The 11,947-nt window shown below is 36.4% G+C and overlaps 1 protein-coding gene across 1 annotated transcript in view; it reads left to right on the top strand.

Annotated features, from left to right (window-relative positions):
* The window catches only part of LOC107092578 (lipoma HMGIC fusion partner-like 2 protein), an 18,292-nt gene extending 6,460 nt beyond the window's left edge, over positions 1 to 11,832 (top strand). Inside the window, exons 2-3 of the mRNA XM_015387144.1 lie at positions 4,105 to 4,765; positions 8,171 to 11,832. Coding sequence (XP_015242630.1) covers positions 4,354 to 4,765; positions 8,171 to 8,427 — 669 coding nt within the window. The 5' untranslated portion in view covers positions 4,105 to 4,353 and the 3' untranslated portion in view covers positions 8,428 to 11,832. The remainder of the gene's footprint in view (positions 1 to 4,104; positions 4,766 to 8,170) is intronic.
* The last annotated feature ends 115 nt before the right edge of the window (positions 11,833 to 11,947 follow it).

Genomic DNA, 11,947 nt, shown 5'->3' with positions numbered 1-11,947 from the left:
TCATTTACCTCCTCAACTCAAGAAAAAAAACTGCACTTATTTTAAGAAAAACTGGCTAATTTATTTATTTTTTATTATTTTGCAATGCAAATGTTTACCTGGCAGCATATATACGGTATAAGGTTTTCATGTCAATATGGGCACATGTCCAGAGAAATCTATCATACAAACTTTAAAAGGCAATTCTTGAAGTCAAAGAAGTACATATACTTCAAAGGAGGACACATACTTTCTATACATAAATGGGGTTGTAATTTTACACTATGAACCTTTTTAAAAAGTGAATAAGAATTTTTAGGTACTCCAATTGACAGTATTTAGCAAGATAGAAAGAAAAATAAGATTAAGTAGCAGGTTTGGCCAGTAGATTAATCCACCTGCTTTTCCCATATTACTTCAAAATATCCCTCTAAACCCAAAAGAAGTAGTTTAAAGGTTTCATAGCACTTCAAAATAAATTCTCTGAAAAGACAAGGGAGCCACAATGCGGTAAGAAAGAGACAATTTTCTATTATAGTTGAGGGCTACACAAAAGGAGCCTGCTAATTGCCTTCCAAAAATGTATTTTATGGCTCCGTCTGTGTAGTTTGAAGTGAAAGAGCTGCTAATTTGTGGGCACTGTAGTCTTAACAGAAAGCGCAGCACTCTGGTTGAATAAACTATAATCAGCAGCAAACTAAAGACTCATACTGCACAAGGTAAACTCAGAAACAAATATGTTTTTATGTAAAATCTAAATGTTTTATAACCAGTCATTACTAGAGATGTCTGAATGGCTGGGATAGATTGTGGTTTAGCTGTTGTGTAAAACCATTGTTGCAAAGGGGAAACCGATAAATATAAGAGCAGCTAACGTATGTGAAGATGCCTAAAATAAACAAATAAAAGTATTGTAATAGCATGGGGCACTCCACAAATTGTCCTGTGCCACATAATCATGACTCGGGTACCATATTATACTGTTGGTCGATTTTTTTTTTAATTTTGGACACAGTTCTCTTTAAGTACTATAAGTTTAAATCTGGCTTGTTGGATTTCCCTTGTATGCATTGTGGAGATTTTTCTCAATAGAAGGTTTGCATTAAAAGGATGATGACTTCAGGATAGAACTCATGGGGAGAATTACTGATTGTTCCTGTTTGTTTCCTATTTATTGCTGCTGTTTCCAAAGTGACAAACAGTGAACAGTGACATAGGCAATGTATTATATATTGTGTACCAATTGGCTTGGCATGAACTTAACTGAAATTTACTCCCACTGTCAATCTGCAAGCTGGCTTAGTAATTATGTGTAGACACTAGACAGAGTACTTTGGCTGAGGTTTCATGTAATCTCTAATTAGGAGTGGTAAAGAAGTAAATTGAGAGAAAGAAATGTTGAATTTACAAAAGATTCCTGATATTTAGCTTTAGACAAGCAGAGAGGATGAAATAGCAGACAACCATGTACTACAGAAAAAACTGCATCCTAACAGAATAAATCCTAGTTGCATCTCAAGTTGCATGCCCTAATCTCTGATTTTGACATATTTCTTTATTTGCTCAGTGGAACCTTTTATTTTGTTTTCTACTCTTTCCTATGTTTAGAGGAAAAAACATCAGCCCTCCATTTGAAAACAAAATAGATAACACTGTTACTTTGTGGGCAGTGAAATCCAGAGGTGGATTCCCTGTAAGTGACTCAGATGTTATCAGACAAAATGAAAAGCTGCTGCTTATTCTTCCTGGTTTAACTTGGCATACTGCTGCAGTCATTCAACTCAATACTATTTATATAGCATCAATTCACAACATATTGCGTCTAAAGGCACTTTAGAGACTGACTCAGACTCAGACAAACCAGTCTGAGTGATTCATAGCTCTTCATAAATGTTAAGTGCTGAAATCTTTATCAAAAGTAAGATGACCCAATAAGTAAGGAAATAGAATTGTATTATAGTCATAAACCCACTTTAAGTAATACGATGTGTTGTCATTGTTATTTCTCAGGGTCCACCTCTAGTCCAGCTTTATTATTTTCCAGATGGTCCTACATTTTCCTTAAGCTCCCTTTGTAACCCAGTATGTTTCATGGTGGATTCTGTGATGGTGAGTTGGCCAGGTTCTGTTGTAGAAAGTAATACACCACACTTCAAAGGTTGTATGTAGTATATTCCCTTGAACAGTATATTGCCATGGTCTTGGCATTAATAGCTGGATTAAGCTTGCTTTTCCACATCTGCTTAGCTATGCCCAGTGCTCATTGTCTCTCGTTAGATCCACCTGTTCCTTCTGCTATTTAAGCTACCTGTTCCCATCCATTGGTACCAGAGTATTCGAGCCAAGTGTGAGAGTTGAAGTGGGAAAAAAGTGTTCAACTATTTGCTCCAGTTAAATAAATGGAGAACGGTCGGCACTTTGTCATGATCTTTGCAAAGAGAGAACAGTTCATCATACAGCCCTTATTGCTTGGTAATCAGCCCTGTTCTACCTGAGCAGCATCTATTCCCCCTTTCTTACAATAATGGAAAGTTGTGGTTAAACAGTAACATGTTATGAATAAGCCTTGAGAAAGAATCTGGTTTGTTATGAGAAGAATGTATATCTTGTCTAAAAACACCCTCACACAGGGGAATTGTGTGGCCTTGCAGGTGAACCAGGCTGAGTGAAAACTTTTATAGTGAGTAAATAGCAAATATTAATATATGAAATAAGAGAAACTAACGATCGCAGTGTTTTCTAGCCTTCTTGTGATTTTCTGATAATCTGATCTTGACTAGTTTCTGCTCCCGGGACTTCTGGGTTTCGATTGCGTCTGTTCTGCTCCACTTATGTCCTGGGACTCTGGAAGCGGCTTCGTTGCAAGCTACAGAGAAAATATACCTCTGGACTTAACTCCTTCCTCTGGGGTGAGACTGAACTTTACCAGAGTATCCAGTGAGCTGGCCCCAGCTGACAAGCAGCCATATGTTAACATTTTAATAAATGCTTGTTTTGAAATTATCCTGATCTGTCTGCTTGAATTCTGGGTCCTACGTTCTGAGTGCTCGACAATATTATGCTAAACATTTTCTCTACTCTGGTATTAACATAATGCTATGTTGTACTCATCTCTCCAAGGAATATTATCCAAAATGTCCAGGTTTTGGTTCATATGCTCTCTAGAAAACAAATTCTGACCTTTATGCCCAGATAACCTGTTGCAGGTCTTCTAATGATGTTTTACATGTTTTGGATTATTGGAAGTTGTTATGAATGTCTTTTACTTGTAGACCATTTTCTGTACAATGGCATAGTTAATATCAAATCATTTAGAGACCTCTTTAAATGCCGAAGCAGACTCATATGCTGGTGGTATGCATTGGGTAGACTCCTTAACTTTAATGTCAATAAGTTTAGAAATGCAAACTAACATGTTTTTTATGAAACTGAGACCTACTGAGACCTCTCCGGACCAACTAAAACAGCCAAACTTAAACCAATAAGGCACTCTATAAACAAGATACTAAAAGTGTTTTGTTTTTGTTTTCTTGCTTTATGTCATCATAATGAATTGGCAGCTAAATTATAACACTGCAACAGTATTAAAAGTGCTTCCAGTGAAATTCAGTGACTCATGCTGAAATAAATATAAGCTGTTTTCACATAGGAGGGCTCTGATAGATAGAGCTCATCATGTATGGCCTTTGAGACGCTAACAGAAACACTCCACTCTATCTAAGCAGTATCTGCTGCTTGCATGTTTTTCTGTTGCTGTCAGATGTGGCATGCTGTAACAAAGCTCTGCTCTGATCTGTGCTGACAGCTGCTCACACAAGTCTCCTGTTGTGTCCCGGCATAAATTCAGCACAGAGAGGTCTGAGGATATGATAAGATTAACTGTGTCATTTCAACAAGTTATGTGTGTGTGATTCATCATGACTGTTCTGAGAACCATCTGGGATTATTGCTCATGTTATGCTCACAGCTGGCTGATGGTCTGAAGTAGCGTCTAAGGTAGTTTGGTTGGTAGTAAGGAAATGAAAAGAGCATAATGAGGACCAGTGGATGAAAACTTGATGATTACTAGAGCATGGGAACATTTTGATTGATATTTTCTTATATCTCTCCTTCTTCGTTTTCCAGGCAATACTACAGCTAAATGAAGCTGTGTAAGTTCTTCAGATGACCATCTCGTCTCCAAGGGTGGAGGGAAACTCTGAAAAGGAAAACATAGATGATAGAAGGGACCAAGATCTGCTCTGCGAGGATCTTCAGTCCATCTTGGTTTAAGCAGGGAACCTCCCTGACCGTTTTGTTTAGACAGAGAGGAATTCTTACGAGGTTTTACGCCATTTTTTGAACTGGTGCTTACCTTCTCAGAGGTAAAAAAATATGTGTCATGTTATTGTAACATGCCGCTCCCTGCTGTGGACCCTGCTCAGTATCATAGTAGCCTTTGTGGAGCTTGTCGCCTTCATGAGCCCCGACTGGCTTCTGGGACACCCAAAGTCGGAGCCAGATGTAAACAAGGGAGAATTGGATGTAAGGGGGTACCGGTCATCTCTTGGCCTCTACAGCCGCTGCCTTCCCATCGGGGCCTATGGAGTTGGGGTCAGCTGTGGGCCGTACACAGACACATTTGAGGAAGTGGCCAGTAAATTCTGGCAGGCCGCCATGTTGTTTCTGGCTGCTGGGACACTGGTGCTCGGGTGTGTCGCTTGCATCTCCATCTTCACGTTGTGTTTTCAAAGCATCAAGAAGAAGAGCCTATTCAATATCTGTGGACTGCTCCAGGCTATTGGAGGTAAATATGCAATGTTTCTTTGTAACTCGGAACAGCTCTGTATTTGTGGGCAGTATCTAATGAAAATTTATTGAAAAGTGATCACAAAAAAATTCTACAGATTAACTTTATTATCACTATATTTTCAAACAATACACACAGCATAATCTTAATACTTTAGTTTAAAACTGAATAAAATATACCTGAAATAAGATGTAGATTATTAGAATTAGTCTAATATTGTATAGCGATATATATAATAGTATTTAGATTTTAATGCATAAATCTATAATAAAAAGAGCTTGCAGAGAGCTTTTTATTGAATATCTTCTTTTGGATTCTCAACTGTAATTTTAATATATTTTTGTCCTTCATGCAGGCGAGGGAAAAGTTGTTACTTGTTTTTAGCTGACTCACAGCCAGGGTTTAGCAAAAGGTGGGGGTGGGAGAGTGCTGGGTGCCTCCACACCTCAAGTGAGGTCTTGTTAGTTTGAAAGTATTCTCGTGGATTTTATTAAAGAGTTTAAACTCCAGAGAATAAAACCACAGGAAGATATTTAAAGGAAATATATAATTATTTCTTACTTCTAAATCCAATGGCTGCATTACTAAAGCACTGAGATTAAGAGACATCATACTTGCAAAAACATAATATAAGCAGTTGACTGGGCTCTGAAAATGCTCTTGTTTTAGATGATAAACTGTCACATTAAAATCCCAGAAAATGTTTTCACAACATTAATTAACTAGAAAGCATTGTTTTATCTATTTGGAGATTCATAGGAAGTTTCATGGATCACACCAACTCACTGCAGAGCCAAGATACCCCTTCTTGGGAATAATTGCATTGCAGGGAAACTGCTGAAAAACAATTCTAACCATATTTTTTATTTTGTGATGTTTAGTGGTAATACTTTCGTTTCTGGTGCACCAGACTATCCCCTGAAATATTACATGCTTCTTTAAAGTACTGTATGGTTTTTTTTAAATGCAAAATTGCAGTTGCAAAGCTTTTTAACAATGGCTGAAAATTGATTAAAAATAGAAAAAACAAAGCCACAAAATTTCTATTTATAAAAATCATAACACTTTCATGGGAGGGACTTTTGGTTTGCAATGAATGTTTGCTAAACTCCAGTTACCATAATCATTTTTTTAGCTGTGTTTTCATGTTCTAAGTTCATCCATGATTGATGTTATGATGGCTAAGAGAAAAGGGAGAGATAGAAATGGCAAACATTAAAAATAATTTTTGTCAAGGTGGGGTGAAGGTTGATTAAGGACCACAATGCAGAGGCGAGGAGGGAGAGATGAGTGTTGCTGATTTAATGAAAAAAGGTAACAGAAACAAAATACAGGAAATCAAAAAACAGGTTTTTGGTTTCTTTTACAGTATATATACTCCATATACATGGTGTATATATGGGAGACAGAAATGGGATATGTGAGGACTAATTATATAATAGGGAGCAGGTGTAGACAGAAGTAACCACAAGGAACTAAGGAAAAGGAGAACAGCACACGGGGGGAATAAAGAGCAACTAAAAAAATACAAGACTGCCTAATTGGAAAATTCTCTCTTCAATTCAGTTTATTTCTATAGCGCCAATTCACAACACATCATCTCAAGGCATTTTACAGTTTACCAGATCATAAAGTCAAATTGATTCAAAGTTTTCTATCTAAGGAAAACCAGTTGATTGCATCGACTCAATTACTGGCAATCCCTCACACTAAGCATGCTTGTAGCAAGTTTTGAGAGGAAAAACTCCCTTTTAACAGGAAGAAACCTCCAGCAGAACCAGACTCAGTGTGAGCGGCCATCTGCAGAGGCCAACTTGTGTTCAAGGAGACAGAAGCAAAGATACGAAAGGCCAGGATGGTGTCACAGCCAAATAGGAACAGATAAGGTAAAGCTACTATGAGAAAAAGCAGAAAGAGCATAATGAGATTGAAATAACAGATTCAGCAGAGTGGGAAAATAGAGATAGAATGAAGCAGAATGATGAAAAAGGGGTCCCGATGTCCTCCAGAAGTCTAAGTCTATAGCAGGCTAACTATAGAAATAACTCAGGATAACCTGAGCCACTCTAACTATAAGCTTTATCAAAAAAGAAAAGTTTAAGCCTACCCTTAGAAGTAGACAGGGTGTCTGCCTCACGGACTAAAACTGTTAGTTGGTTCCACAGGAGAGGAGCCTGATAACTAAAAGATCTGCCTCCCATTCTACTTTTAGAAATTCTAGGAACCACTAGTAAACCTGTAGATTGAGAGCAAAGTGCTCTGTTAGGAACATAAAGAACAATCATATCTCTGATCTAAGATGGAGCTTGGCCATTTAAGGCTCTATATGTGAGAAGGAGGATTTTAAATTCTATTCTGGATTTAACAGGAAGCCAATGAAGAGAAGCTAAAACAGGAGAGATATGTCTATCTTTTTAATTTTTATCAGAACTCTGGCTGCAGCATTTTCGATCAGCTGAAGGCTTTTAACTACGTATGTGGACTACCTGATAGTAAAAAATTACAATAGTGCAGCCCTGAAGTAACAAATGCACGGACTAGTTTCTCAGCATCACCCCTGGACAGGATATTTCTATTTTTTTTAAACATTGTCCAGATGAAAGGACATTTTAGAAACCTTTTTGATATGGAATTTAAATGACAGGTCCTGATCAAAAATAACTCCAAGATTTTTGACTTTATTATAATTAATTTAAATTTAATTTAATTAATGTGTTAAATTACCCCATGTCGTTTAATAATTCTACCGATTGAACCAATGAACAAGAAAACACATAATAACACAAATCAAAGTGGAACTGAAAACATAAAAAGATGATGACAGCTGACTTGTTGCTGTGGTCAGCGCATCAAGCTACTCCTTTTACGTAACTCTGCAAGCTGCAATATCTAGTTTCACAACCTAGTTGCACTACATTTCTCCAAGGGCGAAGTCTAAAATGAGATGTTTCTCACACCTCCAAGTGAGTGTTTATTATTATATCAGGACCTTAACCTTAAACATCCAAACTCATTCATACCAGCATTTCCTTCAAACAGCTGTGAAGCTTGCAAATGGACTGTGAAGCTACACACACACACACACACTAACACACACACACACGCACACACACACACACACACACACACACACACACACACACACACACACACACACACATCATATCTCTAGAACACATGCATGCCCCTACACATATATACATACCCCACTTAAGGGCAACAAGCATGAATATATATGCATTTCTATAAATCTATTTTTACATTTTACAGTGATCACAAATTTCATATATATTTATCTACTCAAGCAAAGTTTTTTTTTACTTCAAGTGTACTTTTAAAATAAATACATCTATCTATAACAAAAACAATCAGCTCAATGCATGATCCCTTCTCTCACCCTAGGCCTGCTGCTCATAGTTGGCCTGATGCTGTACCCTGCAGGCTGGGGTTCGGAAAAGGTGATGCAGTTCTGTGGAAAGGAGGCCTCGCCCTTCAGGCCTGCCCTGTGCTCACTTGGCTGGGCCTTCTACGCAGCGATAGGAGGAACGCTTGCAACTTTTCTTTGCTCTGTCTTGTCTGCACAGGCCGAGATCGCCACATCCAGCGATAAGGTTCAGGAGGAGATCGAGGAGGGGAAAAGCCTTATCTGTCTGTTTTGAGCCTTAAAGAAATGTCCAGGAAGAGCAGGAAATCACCTTTGGCGGAATTTTCAGGGTGTGCACACTTGTAGATATGAATGGAAGGAAGAGAAGGACTTCCCTCAGGGTTTTCCCATTCTGGATAAAAGAGTGTTACAAAAAAAAAAAAAAGCTTGTGATATTAAGTAGAAAAATTTCTATTTTTCTATCAATATTATGTGACATTTCTAAAATTGTTATAGATCAGGAGGTTACACATTCATTTTTTTGTACAAATTTATTTTTGTTGTCATTTTACAATCCTTAAAAAATGAAAAGTAGATTAAAGAAATAAGTTGTGGATATGTCACTTATGTATAAGTAGCATTGCTTGTATTATGGATGTTTGCAAGATTTCAATCAACACGACCACCACAAAACAAGCTACAGAAATTAAAAAGACTTCTGAATGGTTTTCAAAAATGTTTTTGGAAGAGTGAGCAAAATTCCAGATATTTTCAACCAGCAAACCACTAGCAGATTCTTATTAATGCTATTTGCCAAAAAACATATTTTGCTGAAATTACATTTCTTGAACCAGGAATCTTACATCGAGATTCATGATAACTTTTGCCCTAGAGTACTGTTTTAGATAAGCACCAGAAATAATCTTGTTATAATATTTCAATCGCTATGTTTTTTTTTTTTTTTTACATTTTTTGTCCTAACTTTGCTGCACAAAAGCTGAGATTTGAGTTTTCTTTATTAATTGGTTATGTGTGACTGGGTTTGAGAATGAAACCTGTCGAATAAGCTTTACTGGCCACACATTTTATTGTTCCAGTTCCCATTATGTGATTTTTGCTTCTATTGATTTTGCTTTTGATGCATACATTTCTAGGTTTGCTCACATTTCAGTGTTACTTCGTCAAGGTGGATATCTATTTCATATCTTTGCTTTTTCATAGTATTTCTGTTCCATACAGCACCTTTGGCAGCATTTTGCACTTAAATTTAACTCTTTTAAAGCAGCATAATTTTTTTTAGAGAATATTTTTCCATAATTCATGCTCCAAGCTTGACTGCAACTGTTATAATTCAAGTTTTCTGTGCTTTTCTTCATTAATAATTTGTGTCTTATGTGCAATAATACACTTAATTATTTTGCTGACTGATGGGAATGATTGAAACTACAAGGGAAATGAATTTGCTTCAAGGAGGATTATCTAGTGTTTCTTAAAGTATATTTTTGTTACATTAACAAATGAACAGCAGCACATGTGATGCATGCTTATATTGCTCATAATAATAAAACTTTATTTAAAAGGTGACAGTGCATAGCTCAAACATTAATGCCATTTGATGCAATTTTTTCAGATTATAGCATATGATACATCCCTGTCTTAAAAAGAGATAAATAAAACAACAGAACAAAACATAATCTCTATTTACATCACACAATAGGTAACATAAACAAGAACACACACACACACAAGTTTGTATTTGTATGCATAATAAGACTTCACTTTGACTTATATTCATTGAAGTTACTACATTTGTACCTAAGCCTGACATGTACCCTAAGCCTAACCTTTACCAGTACATTTCTTTAACCCAAAGTTAATTTTCACCATTCCATTAAATTGACTCCCTAAGATTAAAATTGGGTGGGGGGCGCATCACATTAGAACTAGCCTCTGGTCCCAACAAGGCCCGTTGGTCCTCAGGAAGGTCATAAGCTTACCCAAAAACAATCCTAAACAGGTATTACAAGCAACTACCCATACTCCAAATACTCCACCCTGAACCCCATTTTACACTTTTGCCCTAAACCGAACGTCTTTCATATCAGTTCATGCAAACCAGCAAAATTTTCTCACTTATACAACAGCAGGTCCTCAATTTGATGCTGAAATTGGAAAAATGGTCCTCACTGTATGCGTGTCTGCATATAGTCAATGATGACAGTTTTTAGATGGGATAAAAAAAAATGCAGCATGCTGGATGACAGTACGGTAGAATTGTAGGATCTCTGACAGCTCTGGTACAAGACAGACTGCTACAGAAGATCTACAAAGACCTGCTTACTGCTATTACTATATGAAACAACACATTGAAAAAACTTAACTATGAGTTACGACATCATTTGATTTACCTTTGGGATCATAAAGTATTTCTGAACTGAAATGTAACTGTTTGAATCAACTTCAAAGGATAAATATAGACAAAATCAGATAGTAGTGGAGGGACCAGAGTGTTTACTATTTTATAAAAGATACAGATTTAAAATATTTACAAGTTTCAAAGCTCAAAAAATTAATTTTTTTCTGATACAAGTGATTACAGTACAATGTTTTTTTTCAAGCAGTATAAGAGTCTATTTGGACCAACACAAATAGCCGTCACCTGTTTCTCCAACAGATGACACAGAATATTGGAAAGTAAAGTGCATGCATGAATGTCTTAGCTAAACTTTCTATTATGTTTAAAGTTTATAATAAAGGTTGAACTCAGTAATAAACTTAACAAGCATCTTGAAATTTTAGTTTGAATCCAGGTTCACCCCAAAATATTTTACCTCAGTGACTAAAGCAGTTATGAGACTGATAAATAGAAAGGGATCAATTATGTAAAATTAATTTCTTGTCTTCTGCAAAATAAAAATTGTGTATAAACTGCAGTTTGACATGTACTCGGAAGTTTCTGAGGAGACACTGACACCTAGTGACAAAGGATTGTTGCACAGGACTGCAAGGGTCCTACACGTTTATGTTAAAATTTCAAGCTGTTTTTTAAAAGCACTAAGACAGACGTTACTTATGCACTTAATACAGATTTCAAAATCCATATTTTATATGAGTCTGTTTGCAGCGGTGTGCGTTTGGACGTCTTTCACTGATATTATTTGAAATAACCTTTAATTTTAACAGCAGCATGGCAAATATGCAAAAGGTACACAGTGATTTGTTTTTTTAGATTTTGTGTCCAAGTTTTGAATCTTGTTAAACTTGAAACTGCTTTTTTTTTTTTTGTTCAACGATGTTGAGGAAAAATAAATGTCCACATGTAAATAAACATTTAGGAATACACAACTTTTTCATGAAGGAAATTCTGCAGTAAATATAAAGAAATTATTTACATTCAATTCAGTTTATTTACATAGTGCTAATTCAAATCACATCATCTCATGACACTTTATAGACACGATTCATTCAGATCATACAGTCAGATTAGTTAAAGATTTTCTAATGAAACCAATTGAGTTAGTGGCTTTACAGAATTCATTCCTCTCTGATGAGCAGCAGGCAACAGTAGATTTTTACTTTCATTATTCCATTGACTCTAGAACAGTCACTCCCACCGAGCATGCATGCAGTGACAGTGATGAGCAAGAACTCCCTTTTAACAGAAAGAAACCTCCAGCAGAACCAGGTACAGTGCAAACTGCCTCTGGCTGTGGGTTAAAGGAGATCAAACCAGACATACGAAAAAACTTATAGAAGCATTGATCCATAAATAGTTATGTACCAGATGAGTATATAAATTCCTCCCAGTTCCACGC

This window comes from Cyprinodon variegatus, unplaced genomic scaffold, assembly GCF_000732505.1.
Source record: "Cyprinodon variegatus isolate N-32 unplaced genomic scaffold, C_variegatus-1.0 Scaffold17, whole genome shotgun sequence".
Taxonomy (NCBI): domain Eukaryota; kingdom Metazoa; phylum Chordata; class Actinopteri; order Cyprinodontiformes; family Cyprinodontidae; genus Cyprinodon; species Cyprinodon variegatus.
This window is presented reverse-complemented; position numbering and strand designations above follow the sequence as displayed.